Below are 16,242 nucleotides of genomic sequence, written 5' to 3' on the forward strand. Positions count from 1 at the left end.
GGATGGGGTTGGGGGGTCTCCATGAGGATCTGGATGGGGTTGGGAGCTCTGGATGAGGAGGGATGGGGTTGGGGGGTCTCCATGAGGATCTGGGTGGGGTTGGGAGCTCTGGATGAGGAGGGATGGGGTTGGGGGGTCTCCATGAGGATCTGGATGGGGTTGGGGGGCTCTGGATGAGGAGGGATGGGGTTGGGGGGTCTCCATGAGGATCTGGATGGGGTTGGGAGCTCTGGATGAGGAGGGATGGGGTTGGGGGGTCTCCATGAGGATCTGGATGGGGTTGGGGGGCTCTGGATGAGGAGGGATAGGGTTGGGGGTCTCCATGAGGATCTGGAGGAGGATGGGTGGGGTTGGGGGGTCTCCATGAGGATCTGGATGGGGTTGGGAGCTCTGGATGAGGAGGGATGGGGTTGGGGGGTCTCCATGAGGATCTGGGTGGGGTTGGGAGCTCTGGATGAGGAGGGATGGGGTTGGGGGGTCTCCATGAGGATCTGGAGGAGGATGGGTGGGGTTGGGGGGTCTCCATGAGCACAGATGAGGTCGGGGGGCTCTTGCTGGCACAGGGAGGGGTCTGTGGGAGCCCTACTTGAGGGTCTCAACAGGTTTGGGGTCGAAGTTGCCCTCGGCGTCCACCGAGGCCTTCTTCTCGGTGCGGGACGAGTAGCTGGCGTCCACGTAGTCGGGCGGGAGCGCGCCGGCGATGGCGCAGAGACACGGCATGGCCAGCTTGTAGAGCTCGGCCTCGAACTTCTGCAGGGACAGGGTGTCACCGGTGCCACCAGGGCCACCAGCCTCGTGACACCACAGTCACCAGCCCCACATTCCCTCAGTGTCATCATCCGTGTCACCAGTGTCACCAGCCCTGTGGCAGCAGGGCCACCATGCCCATGTTCATGTCCCCAGTGTCACCAGCCCCACGTTCCCTCAGTGTCATCATCCCTGTGTCACCAGTGTCACCAGCCCCGTGTCCACAGTGTCACCATCTCCATGTTCTCCCAATGCCATCATCCTTGTGTCCCCAGTGTCACCAGCCCTGTGGCAGCAGGGCCACCATGCCCATGTTCATGTCCCCAGTGTCACCAGCCCCACGTTCCCTCAGTGTCATCATCCCTGTGTCACCAGTGTCACCAGCCCCGTGTCCCCAGTGTCACCATCTCCATGTTCTCCCAATGCCATCGTCCTTGTGTCCCCAGTGTCACCAGCCCTGTGGCAGCAGGGCCACCATGCCCATGTCCATGTCCCCAGTGTCACCAACCCCACGTTCCCTCAGTGTCACCACCCCCATGTTCCCCCCATCTCCATCCCCATGTCCCCATCGTTCCCATGTCCCCATCACCCCCAGCTCCGTGTCCCGATGTCCCCGCTGTCCCCACATCCTCACCACCCTCACGTCCCCACCCCAACATCTCCACATCCCCCATTCCCACGTTCCCACCACCGCCAGACCCAGGTGTGTCCCTGAGGTGTGTGTCCCCCCCCCCAGGTGTGTCACCCCCCTGTGACCCCACCTTGTGCGCCAGGGAGTCGAAGATGCCCCAGAAGAGCTTCCTGGTGAGGTGCAGCTCCTCCTCGGAGCTGACGCCCATGTTGGGCCACCCGCTGGGCAGGCAGTAGTACCTCCAGCAGCGCTCGTAGTGGTTGGTCAGCAGCTGGGGGGGCATGGGCGGTCACTCTGGGGGGGTCAGGGCACGGGGGAAAGCACAGGGACCCCGCCGGGGCTCACCTTGAGGGGCATCTTGGCGAACTCACCTTGAGGGGCATCTTGGCGAACTCGTTGAGGATGGGGACGTCGAAGACGAGGCGGCGCAGGAGGTGCTGCAGCATCGAGGGGCGGATGTACCTGGCGGGGGGAAATGGGGGTCAGGGGGGTCTGGGGGTTTGGGGTTCACCTGAGAGCACCGTGAGACACTTGGTGGGGTCACGCTGGGCCTCGGGGTGGGACACGGTGATTGGTTGGCCGTGGGATTGGCTTGACCGTGACAGTTGAGTTGATCATGGTGGTTGTGTTGGCCTTGAGGGTTGGGTTGGCCATGGCAGTTGAGTTGGCCTTGAGGGTTGAGTTTACCATGGCAGTTGAGTTGGCCATCGTGGTTGAGTTGACCATGGCGGTTGGGTTGGCCATGGCGGTTGAGCTGACCACAAGGGTTGGGTTGGCCATGGGGGTTGGGTTGGCCATGGCGGTTGAGCTGACCACAAGGGTTGGGTTGGCCATGGCGGTTGAGTTGACCATGGCGGTTGGGTTGGCCATGGCGGTTGAGTTGACCATGGCGGTTGAGTTGACCATGGCGGTTGGGTTGGTTCTGGGGACAGATGCAGACCCGTGGGGGGCACGGTGCCATTTTGGGGCCCAATTCGGGGTCCCACCTGCAGAGGGCCATGAGGCACTCCTCGATGGCGTCGCGCTGGGCCTTGGTGAGGGCGCGGCCGCGCGACAGGCGGTAGATGGTGTGCAGCATGGAGTCCACCATGATGGCGCGGTGCTCGGTGCCCGCGAAGAGCGGCGCGCACTTGGTGATGAGCGGCATCACCGCCAGGCACAGGTACCGGTTCAGCGCCAGCGCCATCTCCGTCGTGCTGAACGTCGCCTGGGGGGCACACGGGGGGGGTCACGGGGTGGGGACACACCCTGAGGGGACGTGGGGACATGGGGCAGAGCTGGCCCATGGGGGGAGTTTGGGGATCGCTCCCATGGGGGAGATCTGGGGGATCAAACAGGGAAGATTGGGGCGACCCCAAATCCATCCCATAGGGGAGATCTGGGGGATCCCACACCCATCCCATGGGGGAGATCTGGGGGATCAAACAGGGAAGATTGGGGCGACCCCAAATCCATCCCATAGGGGAGATCTGGGGGATCCCACACCCATCCCATAAGGGAGATCTGGGGGATCAAACAGGGAAGATTGGGGCGACCCCAAATTCATCCCATAGGGGAGATCTGGGGGATCCCACACCCATCCCATGGGGGAGATCTGGGGGATCAAACAGGGAAGATTGGGGCGACCCCAAATCCATCCCATAGGGGAGATCTGGGGGATCCCACACCCATTCCATGGGGGAGATCTGGGGGATCAAACAGGGAAGACTGGGGCGACCCCAAATCCATCCCAAAGGGGAGATCTGGGGGATCCCACACCCATCCCATAGGGAACATTTGGGGGACCCCACACCCACCCCATAGGGAGTATTTGGGGGACCCCACACCCACCCCATAGGGAGTATTTGGGGGACCCCACACCCATCCCATAGGGAGTATTTGGGGGACCCCACACCCATCCCATAGGGAGTATTTGGGGGACCCCACACCCACCCCATAGGAGGGAACAGGGCTGACCCAAGGCCCCTGCTGCAGGTCCAAGGGACCCTGTAGGGAGTTTTGGGGAGCCCCGGGGGGTTTCGGGGTGCCCCTCACCGTGTCCAGCGAGGCGGCCGCGCGCATGTCGGGCAGGAATCCCACTTCCAGCACGTGGAGCAGGAACTCCTGGTTCTGCACCCCATAAACGCGGTCCAGGAACAGCACCATGGGCGCCTTGTGCTCGGGGACGAAGCTGGCGGCCATACGGGGCTCCACCACGTTCCCATCTACGGGACCCCAAAACTCAGGGCACCCCAAAACTCCCCAAACAGCCGCAAACCCTAAACCAGCTGGGAATCCCCCCGCAAATCCTGGCATCCCCAGAGCCCCCCAGCCCGGCTGGTGGCCATGGAGTGCTCCACCACACTGTTGTCACCCCAAAATCTGTGCCCCCCCTCCCCAGTCTATCTAGACACCCCCAAAAATGTGTGTGCTCCCCCTACCCCATTGCTCCCCCATATTTGGGTACCCCCCCCAGATTTTGAGTCCCTTACCCCCAGTTTTGGGCCCCGCCACATCCATCACCAGGATCTGCAGGGGGAGGCTGATGACCCCCACATTTTGGGGTGCCCCCCATCCCAGTGACCCCCCCCCCGCCCCCCAGATTTGGGGACCCCTCCCCACCTTTTCCCAGCGCCGGGATCTGCAGGGGGAGGCTGATGATCCCCACCAGGTCCTCGAGCGGGACGAGCGAGCGCAGGATGGCCCGGATCCGCAGGGCCTCCCCCTTCCCCGCCTGGATCAGCTGTGGGGGTCACACGGGGTGGAGGGGGGGGGGGGGGTCACACCCCGAGTCCTGACCCCCCCAGGACCCCCCTGAGCCCCCCCAAAGCCCCCAGGTCCGTACGTGCATCTCGGGGGCACAGCGGCCCAGCAGGTCGATGAGGGCGGCGTAGAAGGACATGATGGCGTGGCCCAGGTGCACCCGGTTCTCCTCGGGGGGCTCCTCGGGCCCAAACCTGGGGGGAAGCGGGGGGTCAGGGGGGTCAGGGGGTCACCCTGGGGTCCCCCCAGGCCATCCCCAGTATCGGCATCTTCACCCCACCCCATCTTCATCCCCCTTCCATTCACGGCTCGATGCCCACTCCGTCCTGTCTTCATCCTCACTTGCATTTCTTGTCACGCCCATGTCATCCCCATCCTCATCCTCATCCTCATCCTCATCCTCATCCTCATCCTCACCCCAATCCCATCCCCATCCCCATTCCCAATTCCATTCCCATTCCCATTCCCAACTTCATCTAATACCAGTCCCATTGCTAATCCCACCCCCACCCAATCCCAATCCCATTCCCAACACCATTCCCCCATCCCAATCCCATTCCCAATCCCACTCCTGGTGCTCACAGCCTTCTCTCCCTGCGGCCGCTGGGCCCGTCCCTGGCGGGGTCCCCATCCCAACCCCATTCCCAACCCCAGCCAGTCCCATTCCCAATCCCATTCCCAATCCCACCCAATCCCAATCCCAATCCCACTCCTGGTGCTCACGGCCTCCTCACCCTGCGGCCGCTGGGCCCGTCCCATGCCGGGTCACCATCCCAACCCCACTCCCAATCCCATTCCCAACCCCATCTAATCCCATCCCAGTCCCACCCAATCCCATCCCAATCCCCATTCCCAATCCCATTCCTATTCCCAGTCCCAATCCCAGTCCCGGTGCTCACAGCCTTCTCTCCCTGCGGCCGCTGGGCCCGTCCCGTGCCGGGTCCCCATCTCAATCCCAGCCCCACCCATTCCCAATCCCAACCCCGGTCCCACTCCCAGTCCCGGTGCTCACGGCCTCCTCTCCCTGCGGCCGCTGGGCCCGTCCCGTGCCGGGTCCCCATCCCAATCCCAGCCCCATCCATTCCCAATCCCATTCCCAACCCCACTCCCAGTCCCGGTGCTCACGGCCTCCTCTCCCTGCGGCCGCTGGGCCCGTCCCGTGCCGGGTCCTGGGCGATGCTCAGGGCGTCCTGGATGGCGGCCAGCAGCCCGCTGCCCCCCTCGCCCCGCAGCGCCGGCCCGAAGCACTCGGGCCGTCGGATCAGCAGCCGCACCACCACGTTGGCGTTCTCCTCCACGCTCTCCCCTGGGGATCAGGGCCCCCAAAGTCACAGGGACACCCCAGAATTCCCAAAACACAGACCCAAAAAATCCCTAAAACCCCTAAAACGGGGAGTCCCGGATCAGCAGCCGCACCACCACGTTGGCGTTCTCCTCCACGCTCTCCCCTGGGGATCAGGGCCCCCAAAGTCACAGGGACACCCCAGAATTCCCAAAACACAGACCCAAAAAATCCCTAAAACCCCTAAAACGGGGAGTCCCGGATCAGCAGCCGCACCACCACGTTGGCGTTCTCCTCCACGCTCTCCCCTGGGGATCAGGGCCCCCAAAGTCACAGGGACACCCCAGAATTCCCAAAACACAAACCCAAAAAATCCCTAAAACCCCTAAAACGGGGAGTCCCGGATCAGCAGCCGCACCACCACGTTGGCGTTCTCCTCCACGCTCTCCCCTGGGGATCAGGGCCCCCAAAGTCACAGGGACACCCCAGAATTCCCAAAACACAAACCCAAAAAATCCCTAAAACCCCTAAAACGGGGAGTCCCGGATCAGCAGCCGCACCACCACGTTGGCGTTCTCCTCCACGCTCTCCCCTGGGGATCAGGGCCCCCAAAGTCACAGGGACCCCTAAAAGGGACAGAAGGGGACAGGGGGACACCTGAGGGACACCTGGAGGACACCTGGGGGACACTCGGGGGTCTCTCACCAGTGACAAAGATGGCAAAGCACAGGAAGTCGAGGCAGTGCTGCCAGGGGGGGCAGAGGGGGACGTGGGGACCCCCTTAAGGGGACCTGGGGACACCTGGGGAACACCTGGGGGACACCTGGGGGACAGCCGGGGTCTCTCACCGTTGACGAAGACGGCGAAGCGCAGGAAGTCCAGGTACTTCTCCCCCCCGCAGGGGTTCCAGCCGATGTCGGGGTAGCCCTTGGCCAGCAGCATGGGGCAGCTCTGCAGCCCACAGCTCGCCAGGTAGGTCACCACCTGCCCCAGGGGACAGCCGGGGACACCAGGGGACATCAGGGGACATCAGGGGACATCAGGGGACACGGGGGACATGGAGGGACACAGAGGGTTTTGGGGTACAGCAGCGCCAGGCAGCTCTGCAGCTCGCCAGGTAGGTCACCACCTGCCCCAGGGGACACCCGGGGACATCAGGGGACATCAGGGGACATCAGGGGACACGGGGGACATGGAGGGACACAGAGGGTTTTGGGGTACAGCAGCGCCAGGCAGCTCTGCAGCTCGCCAGGTAGGTCACCACCTGCCCCAGGGGACACCCGGGGACACCAGGGGACATCAGGGGACATCAGGGGACACGGGGGGACACGGGGGACATGGAGGGACACAGAGGGTTTTGGGGTACAGCAGCGCCAGGCAGGTCTGCAGCTCGCCAGGTAGGTCACCACCTGCCCCAGGGGACACCCGGGGACACCAGGGGACATCAGGGGACATCAGGGGACACGGGGGGACACGGGGGACATGGAGGGACACAGAGGGTTTTGGGGTACAGCAGCGCCAGGCAGCTCTGCAGCTCGCCAGGTAGGTCACCACCTGCCCCAGGGGACACCCGGGGACACCAGGGGACATCAGGGGACATCAGGGGACACAGAGGGTCATGGGGGGACATCAGGGGACACGGAGGGGACACGGGGCTGTCCCCACCTTCTCCAGGTCCTGCTCCTTGAGGGCCAGCGCCAGCTCGTTGTTGTCGATGACGGACGCGGCCGCCACGTCCAGGGGGGTGGAGCCCTGCATGCCTTGGGGACAACGGGGACATCAGGGGACACCGGGGGACAGAGTGGGGGGGCAGAGACCCCCCCCCAACTTCAAGGTGTCCTAAAGGACCCCCCAAGAGGACTGGAGGGGACAGAGGTGACAAGGAGGGGTGGCAGGGAGTACCAGGGGGTGGTGAGAGCCCAGGTGGGGATGGCAGGGAGGGGACAGGGGGTGGCAGGGAGGGGACAGGGGTGGCACTGGGGACACGGAGGGGGTCCCGGGAGGGTTTTGGGGTGTCTCACCCAGCCCGATGCCGCTGTTCTCCAGCAGGTAGCCCAGGTGGGAATGGCAGGGAGGGGACAGGGGTGGCACTGGGGACACGGAGGGGGTCCCGGGAGGGTTTTGGGGTGTCTCACCCAGCCCGATGCCGCTGTTCTCCAGCAGGTAGCCCAGGTGGGAATGGCAGGGAGGGGACAGGGGTGGCACTGGGGACACGGAGGGGGTCCCGGGAGGGTTTTGGGGTGTCTCACCCAGCCCGATGCCGCTGTTCTCCAGCAGGTAGCCCAGGTGGTCGAACATGGAGCGCTGGTTCTGGCGGCTGATGCGGCAGAAGTAGCAGAGGAAGCGGCAGCAGTTGGTCACCATCTTGGGGAAGCGGATCTCCTGGGGGGCACCGGGGGGTCAGGGGAGCTCCGGGGAGGGGTCCCTAGGGGGGTACCCGGGAGTGGGGGCTCACCTTGGACTCGCCACCGCCCAGCACGCTGACCATCACCTGCATCACGGTCTCGTGCATGCCCAGAGCCCGCATCAGGTTGGGGTGCTGGTAGAACACCTTGTTGTTCATGATGTTCCTGGGGGGGCACAGGGGGGGTCACCGACCTGGGGGGCTGGGAGGGGGTTATGGGGTGCTCAGGGAGAGATTTGGGGGGTTTGGGGGGGGTTAGGGGGTGTTCAGGGGCAGATTTTGGGGGGTTGGGGGGGTTATGGGGTGTTGAGGGGCAGATTTTGGGAGTTTGGGGGGTTAGGGGGTGTTCAGGGGCAGATTTAGGGGGGTTGGGGGGGTTAGAGGGTGTTCAGGGGCAGATTTTAGGGGGGTTGGGGGGGTTATGGGGTGTTCAGGGGCAGATTTTGGGAGTTTGGGGGGTTAGGGGGTGTTCAGGGGCAGATTTAGGGGGGTTGGGGGGGTTATGGGGTGTTCAGGGGCAGATTTGGGGGGTTTGGGGGGTTAGGGGGTGTTCAGGGGCAGATTTTGGGGATTTAGAGGGAGATTTGGGGTGCTCAGGGGGTTCTCAGGGTGCTGGATAGGGACTGGGGGTGACTTGTATGGGGACACAGGGTGACACAAGGAGGACACAGCGGGACACAAGGGTGACACAGGAGGACATGGGGACACAAAGAAGGACACAAGGAGGACACAGAGGGACACAAGGAGGACACAGGGTGACCCAGAGAAGACACAGGGGGACACAAGGAGGACACAGCGGGACACAAGGGTGACACAGGAGGTCACAGAGTGACCCAGAGAGGACACAGGGGGACACAAGGAGGACACAGGGTGACCCAGAGAGGACACAGGGGGACACAAGGAGGACACAGGGTGACCCAGAGAGGACACAGGGTGACCCAGAAAAGACCCAGAGGGACACAGAGGGACACAAGGAGGACACAGAGAGGACCCAGGGGGACACAGAAGGACACAAGGAGGACACAGAGAGGACCCAGGGGGACACAGAAGGACACAAGGAGGACACAGAGAGGACCCAGGGGGACACAGAAGGACACAAGCAGGACACAGGGGGACACAAGGAGGACACAGAGAGGACACAAGGAGGACACAGGGGGACACAGGAGGACACAAGGAGGACACAGAGAGGACCCAGGGGGACACAGAAGGACACAAGTAGGACACAGGGGGACACAAGGAGGACACAGAGAGGACACAAGGAGGACACAAGGAGGACACAGGGGGACACAGGAGGACCGAGAGAGTCCCACGCACCCGATGCTCTGGATCATGAGGTTCTCCTCCTCGGGGCCCATCTGCACGATGAGCAGCGAGCGGATCTGGCCCAGGCACTCGAGCAGGGCCGTGGTGTCGGGCACCGAGGTGGCACTGATGGCGTAAGCCTTGGGCAAGGCCCGGCCCAGCTCGCCCAGCGCATCGTACTGTCGGTGCAGCAGGCTGAACATGGCCCGGACCAGCGCCGGGCTCTGGATGAACGACTCCTGGGCCCAGTGCACCATGGTCTGCGAGATCAGCTCCTGCAGCGTGCCTGGGGACAATGGGGACAGGGGGGACATCAGGGACACTGGGGACATTGGGGATATTGGGGACAATGGGGACATTGGGGACATTGGGGACATTGGGGACATTGGGGACACAGTGACTCCTGGGCCCAGTGCACCATGGTTTGTGAGATCAGCTCCTGCAGCGTGCCTGGCATTGGGGACAAACACGGACACTAAGGACACTGGGGACACTGGGGACACTGAGGACATTGGGGACATTGGGGACACTGTGACTCCTGGGCCCAGTGCACCATGGTTTGTGAGATCAGCTCCTGCAGCGTGCCTGGGGACAATGGGGACAGTGGGGACATCAGGGACACTGGGGACATCGGGGACACTGGGGACATTGGGGACATTGGGGACAATGGGGACATTGGTGACATTGGGGACATTGGGGACATTGGGGACACAGTGACTCCAGTGCCCCATGGTCTGCCAGATCAGCTCCTGCAGCGCTGCCACCTTGGGGACACCTTGGCCAGCGCCTTGGGGACAATTTCGCTGTGTCCTGGTGACATCTTGGTTGGCACCTTGGGGACACCTTGGCCAACTCCTTGGGGACACCTTGGCCAACTCTTTGGGGACACCTTGTGTGTCACCCTGATGCCACCTTGGCCGTGTCCTGGACACAGCCGACTGTCCCTGTCCCCACCGCCCTGTCCCCCTCCTTACTGGGCACCGGGGGCTCCTCGGGGGGGGTCTCCTCCTCCTTGGGGGGGCCCCGGACCCCCACCACCTTCTGCACCAGCCCCAGCAGCCGCTGCCGCAGCGACGTCTCCTCCTCCTCCTCCTCTTCCTCCTCCGTCAGCTCAACGCCTGGGGGACACGGGGGTGTCACAGGGGCGTCCCGGTGTCCCCGTGTCCCCAAGGGGGGGCCTCAGGGTCCCTGGATGGGAGTCCCTGTGCTCCCAGGGGTCTCTGGGGTCCCAGAATGGGGGTCCCAGTTCCACTGGGGAGATCCCAGTTCCCCTGGGGGTGTCCCCACACCCAGGGGGTTTCCCCATATCCAAGGGGGTGTCCCCAAGCCCAGGGGGTGTCCCTGTCCCCCCCTCACCGCAGTGGGCCAGCAGGTCATTGTGGAAGTCCAGCAGCTCGTCCCGGATGTCCCCAGGCACCGGACACTCCTCATCCTCCGCCCCTCCCTTGTACTGCATCAGCATGTTGATCTGGGGACACGGGGACACGGGGACATGGGGACATGGGGACACGGGGACACGGGGACATGGGGACACGGGGACACGGGGACACGGCAGGACACGGGGACACGGGGACACGGGGACACGGGGACATGGCAGGACATCTCTGTTCTCCCACCCAAGGCTGTGTCCCCAGCGGTGTCCCCAAGGTGTCCCTGCAGTGTCCCCATGCTGTCCCCACGGTGTCACACACACATCCCTGGTCTCCCACCCAAGGCTGTGTCCCCATGCCATCCCTACCATGTCCCTGCAGTGTCCCCGCGCTGTCCCCATGCTGTGCCCACACTGTCCCCGCTCTGTCCCCACGCTGTCCCCACTCTGTCCCCACTCTGTCCCCACCCTGTCCCCGCTCTGTCCCCACAGTGTCCCCGCGCTGTCCCCACCTGCTCCTGCGGGGGCGAGCGGAACTCGCGGGTGCGCCGGGCGGTCTCTGCGGCCGACATGGTCAGCGCCCGCATCAGGCGGCCGTAGCGGCGCCGCTGGTCCCGCTGCAGCCGCTGCACGTGGCGCTCCGAGAAGGCCACGATGGCCTCCACGCGGTGCTGCAGCTCCCGCTCGCACAGGTGCTGCAGCAGGTGGCACATCTGCGGGGACACGGGGACATCGGGGACATCAGGGACATCGGGGACATCGGGGACATCAGGGACATCAGGGACGTCAGGGACATCGGGGACATCGGGAACATGGGGGCATTAGGGACACAGGGACATGGGGACATTGGGGACACAGGGACATCAGGGACATCGGGGACATCGGGGACATCAGGGACGTCAGGGACATCGGGAACATGGGGGCATTAGGGACACAGGGACATGGGGACACGGGGACATCGGGGACATCAGGGACATCGGGAACATCGGGGACATCAGGGACATCAGGGACATCGGGGACATCGGGGACATCAGGGACGTCAGGGACATCGGGGACATCGGGAACATGGGGGCATTAGGGACACAGGGACATGGGGACATTGGGGACACAGGGACATCAGGGACATCGGGGACATCGGGGACATCAGGGACGTCAGGGACATCGGGGACATCAGGGACATCAGGGACGTCAGGGACGTCAGGGACGTCAGGGACATCAGGGACATTGGGAACATGGGGGCATTAGGGACACAGGGACATGGGGACATTGGGGACACAGGAACATCAGGGACATCGGGGACATCGGGGACATCAGGGACATCGGGGACATCGGGGACGTCAGGGACATGGGGGCATTAGGGACACAGGGACATTGGGGACACAGGAACATCAGGGACATCGGGGACATCGGGGACATCAGGGACGTCAGGGACATCGGGAACATGGGGGCATTAGGGACACAGGGACATGGGGACATTGGGGACACAGGAACATCAGGGACATCAGGGACATCGGGGACATCAGGGACATCGGGGACATCGGGGACGTCAGGGACATCAGGGACATCGGGGACGTCAGGGACATCAGGGACATCGGGAATATGGGGGCATTAGGGACACAGGGACATGGGGACATTGGGGACACAGGGACATCAGGGACATCGGGGACATCAGGGACATCAGGGACGTCAGGGACATCGGGGACATCAGGGACATCAGGGACGTCAGGGACGTCAGGGACATTGGGAACATGGGGGCATTAGGGACACAGGGACATTGGGGACATTGGGGACACAGGAACATCAGGGACATCGGGGACATCGGGGACATCAGGGACGTCAGGGACGTCAGGGACATTGGGAACATGGGGGCGTTAGGGACACAGGGACATGGGGACATTGGGGACATCGGGGACATCAGGGACATCGGGGACATCAGGGACGTCAGGGACATCAGGGACGTCAGGGACATCGGGAACATGGGGGCGTTAGGGACACAGGGACATGGGGACATTGGGGACACAGGGACATCAGGGACATCGGGGACATCAGGGACATCAGGGACGTCAGGGACATCGGGGACATCGGGAACATGGGGGCGTTAGGGACACAGGGACATTGGGGACACAGGAACATCAGGGACATCGGGGACATCGGGGACATCAGGGACGTCAGGGACGTCAGGGACATTGGGAACATGGGGGCGTTAGGGACACAGGGACATGGGGACATTGGGGACACAGGGACATCGAGGACATCGGGGACATCAGGGACATGGGGGCATTGGGACAGAGGGACATGGGGACACTGGGGACACAGGAACATCGGGGACGTCAGAGTCATCGGGGACATGAGGGAGTTGGGGACATAAGGGATATCAGGGACATCAGGGACACAGGGACACTGGGGAGATGGGGGACACTGGGGACACCGTGGGGATGGGGACCCCAGGACATCACTGGGGACTGGAGATGGGGACATGGACTCCCGGGAAGGGACAAGGACACTGGGAAGGAGAGCCCAGGGAGGGGACATGCGGTGGACACGGAGAGGGGACAGCGAGGGGACGCAACCCCCATCCCTGTCCCCCCGCAGCCCCGCCCTCACCTGCAGCTTGACCGACTCCGGCAGCTTCATCTGCAGCAGCCCCTCCTCCAGCTCTTCCTCCTTCTCCTCCTCCTCCTCCTGCACCTCCCCGGCCTCAATGGCCTTCGTCCTCCTGGCCTCCTCCTCATCCTCCTCCTCCTCCTGCAGCTCTCCAGCCTCGATGGCCTTCCTCCTCCTCACTTCTTCCTCCTCCTCCTCCTCCTCCTCCTCCAGCTCTCCAGCCTCCATGGCCTTTTTCCTCCTCGCCTCCTCATCTTCCTCCTCCTCCTCCTCCTCCTCGCCAGCCTCGATGGCCTTCACCCCCTCCTCCTCTTCCTCCTCCTCCTCCTCCTCTTCCTCCCGCCGTCCCTCGCCGTCCCCGAAGACGCGGGCTCGATCATGCGGAGCACGCGCCGCACGTCGCCGTCCCCAGCGCGCCCACCGCCAGCAGCGCCGACACCAGTTTGAGCACCGGCACCAACTGGAACTCCACGCTGCCCCCCACGGGGTCCCGGGCGTGGGGGCCCCCGCCGGCCACCGCCTCGGCCAGCATGCGCATGGCCTTGGCGCCCAGCTCGTCCAGCGGGATGGCCGGGCTGAGCGGCGCCCGCCCGCCGCCGCCCGCGGCGCGGATGAAGCAGGGCTCCGAGAAATGGGGCTGGGGTCTCAGGCAGGCGCTGGGCCCCACGCCCGGGGGTCCCGGGCAGCGCCCGCCGTCGGGGAAGAGCGCGATGGCGCGCGTGGCCTCGGTGATGGGCACGATGAACTCGGCGCTCATGGAGGAGCGGGCGCGCTGCGCCGCGTCCAGGTGCATGGCTAGCAGCAGGTCGTAGTAGCCGGCCCGCAGCGGTCCCGGCAGCTCGGGGCTCTCGATGGCGAAGAGCAGCTGGGCCTGGTCCACGTGGCTGCAGAGGGCGTGGGCCACGCGGTTGTTGCCCAGCGCGCACACGGCGCAGTAGAGCCGCAGCGTGTGGCACTGGAACTGCAGCAGGTCCTCGCGCTCCCACAGCTCCAGGATGTCGATGCACCTGCGGGGAAATGGGGGTCAGGGTGGGGGGGGTCCATGGGGTGGGACCCCTGGGGGGGACAGGGAATGGGGGGACACGGGGTGGGACCCATGGGAGGGTGGGAAATGGGGTTCAGGGTAGGGGGACATGGGGTGGGACCCCTGGCATGAGACCCCAGGGGAAAGGACCCCATGTCCCCCTGGGATGGAAGCCCAAGCTCTCCTGGGGCTGGGACTTTTGGGATGGGACCCCACGATCTCCTGGGGGTGACACTTTTGGGGTGAGACCCCAAGGTCTCCTGGGGATGGGACTTTTGGGGTAATTGTCCTGGGGATGGGATGTCTGAGATGAGACCCCGTGGGACAGGACCCCATGTCCCCCTGAGATGGGACCCCAAGGTCTCCTGGGGATTGGACTTCTGGGGTGAAAATCCCACGGTCCCCTGGGGAGGGGACCCCTGGGGATGAGACCCCAGGGGAGAGCACCCCATCACCCTCTGGGATGGGACCCCCAAGGTCTCCTGGGGATGAGACCCCTGGGATGGGACCCCCAAGGTCTCCTGGGGATGAGACCCCTGGGATGGGACCCCCAAGGTCTCCTGGGGATGAGATCCCTGGGATGGGACCCCCAAGGTCTCCTGGGGATGAGACCCCTGGGATGGGACCCCACAATCTCCTGGGGCTGGGACCCTTGGGATGAGACCCCAGGGGAGAGCACCTCATGACCTTCTGGGATGGGACCCTTGGGATGAGACCCCAGGGGAGAGCACCCCATGACCTTCTGGGATGGGACCCCCAAGGTCTCCTGGGGATGAGACCCCTGGGATGGGACCCCAAGGTCTCCTGGGGCTGAGACCCTTAGGATGAGACCCCAGGGGAGAGCACCCCATGACCTTCTGGGATGGGACCCCCAAGGTCTCCTGGGGATGAGACCCCTGGGGTGAGACCCCCAAGGCCCCCTGGGGCTGGGACCCCGTGGGACAGGACCCCCCAAGGCTGGGGGTGCCCTGGGTGTCCCCGGGGGTCCCCACCTGTCCTCCTCGGGGATGTGCAGGGCCATCATCTGCAGGGGCTCGGAGCACTCCACGGCCCAGCCCTGGCGCTCGCCCAGCCGGGCGCTCTCCACGGCCAGGTACTCGGTGGGCATGCGGCTCCAGGTGACCGGGGTCAGCTGCTGGATGACCAGCCGGGGTGGACACTGCGGGGCCGGGTTCTGCCGCTCGCTGCTGAACATGGCCGCCGAGATGGGCATGATGTTCTGGGGGGGTGACATGGGGCTGTCAGGGGGACCCCCAGAGACCCCCGGCACCAAGTTCCTCTTGGGTCACCCTGCAGACCCCAGAGATCTGCCCCAAGTCGTCCTTGTTCCACCTCGCATCCCCTTCACCACCTCACCAGTGCTCCCAGTTGTCGCCCCAGCCCCTCCCCACCCCCCAATATCTTCCCTCTCAACGATGACCTTGGGGTCTGGGGGGTTTTGGGATTTTCGGGGGGTCTCAGAGGTCCCATACCAGGGGTGGTGTTCATGATGACCTCGGGGTTTGGGGGTTTGGGGGTGCAGGGGTGGTCTTGGGGGGGTTTTGGGATTTTCAGGGGGGTCTCAGAGGTCCCATACCAGGGGTGGTGTTCATGATGACCTCGGGGTTTGGGGGTTTGGGGGTGCAGGGGTGGTCTCGGGGGGGTTTTGGAGGCGTCTCAGGGGTCCCATACTGTGGATGGTCTTCATAATGACCTCGGGGTTTGGGGTTTTGGGGGGGTCTCGGGGGTCCCATACCCCACCACCCACCTGGTGGGGGTCCCAGTCATTACCTTGAGCTTGCCCAGCTCGAACTGGAGCACATTTTGGGTGGTGGGCTGCACGAACACCGCCGGGAACAGTTTGGTGTTGGGCTCCACCTGCGGGCACGGCGCTGCTGTGAGACCCCCGGGGTGGGCTGGGACCCCCACACCTCACCTGGGGAGGGGTCGGGGGGGGGTTCCAGCTCACCTGGAAGAAGGTGTTGATCTCTTTGCCGTTGGCCGTGAAGGTCATGAGCCCCGTGGCCAGGTCCACCAGGCAGCCGATGACCAGGTCAGTGTGGGACACCCTGGCCTGCTGGGTGGGGGTCGCAAACTCCCCCCCCCACACCATGTAGCAGTTGCTGCGCTTGATGCTGGGGGGGAAAAGGGGGTGAGA

The 16,242-nt window shown here is 64.4% G+C and overlaps 1 protein-coding gene across 1 annotated transcript in view; it reads right to left on the minus strand.

Annotated features, from left to right (window-relative positions):
- The window catches only part of LOC137466159 (ryanodine receptor 1-like), a gene marked incomplete at its 3' end in the record, with an annotated part of 73,758 nt that overhangs the window by 42,188 nt on the left and 15,328 nt on the right, over positions 1 to 16,242 (minus strand). The window contains 22 exon segments of the mRNA XM_068178014.1: positions 587 to 750; positions 1,509 to 1,649; positions 1,750 to 1,840; positions 2,365 to 2,585; positions 3,413 to 3,582; positions 3,980 to 4,100; positions 4,203 to 4,314; positions 5,246 to 5,426; positions 6,251 to 6,386; positions 7,068 to 7,162; positions 7,652 to 7,784; positions 7,858 to 7,972; positions 9,121 to 9,394; positions 10,083 to 10,226; positions 10,465 to 10,576; positions 10,990 to 11,190; positions 13,082 to 13,449; positions 13,452 to 13,490; positions 13,493 to 14,088; positions 15,098 to 15,324; positions 15,876 to 15,962; positions 16,054 to 16,219. Of these exon segments, the coding sequence (XP_068034115.1) occupies positions 587 to 750; positions 1,509 to 1,649; positions 1,750 to 1,840; positions 2,365 to 2,585; positions 3,413 to 3,582; positions 3,980 to 4,100; positions 4,203 to 4,314; positions 5,246 to 5,426; positions 6,251 to 6,386; positions 7,068 to 7,162; positions 7,652 to 7,784; positions 7,858 to 7,972; positions 9,121 to 9,394; positions 10,083 to 10,226; positions 10,465 to 10,576; positions 10,990 to 11,190; positions 13,082 to 13,449; positions 13,452 to 13,490; positions 13,493 to 14,088; positions 15,098 to 15,324; positions 15,876 to 15,962; positions 16,054 to 16,219 (3,894 nt within the window).

This window comes from Anomalospiza imberbis, unplaced genomic scaffold, assembly GCF_031753505.1.
Source record: "Anomalospiza imberbis isolate Cuckoo-Finch-1a 21T00152 unplaced genomic scaffold, ASM3175350v1 scaffold_145, whole genome shotgun sequence".
Taxonomy (NCBI): Eukaryota; Metazoa; Chordata; class Aves; order Passeriformes; family Viduidae; genus Anomalospiza; species Anomalospiza imberbis.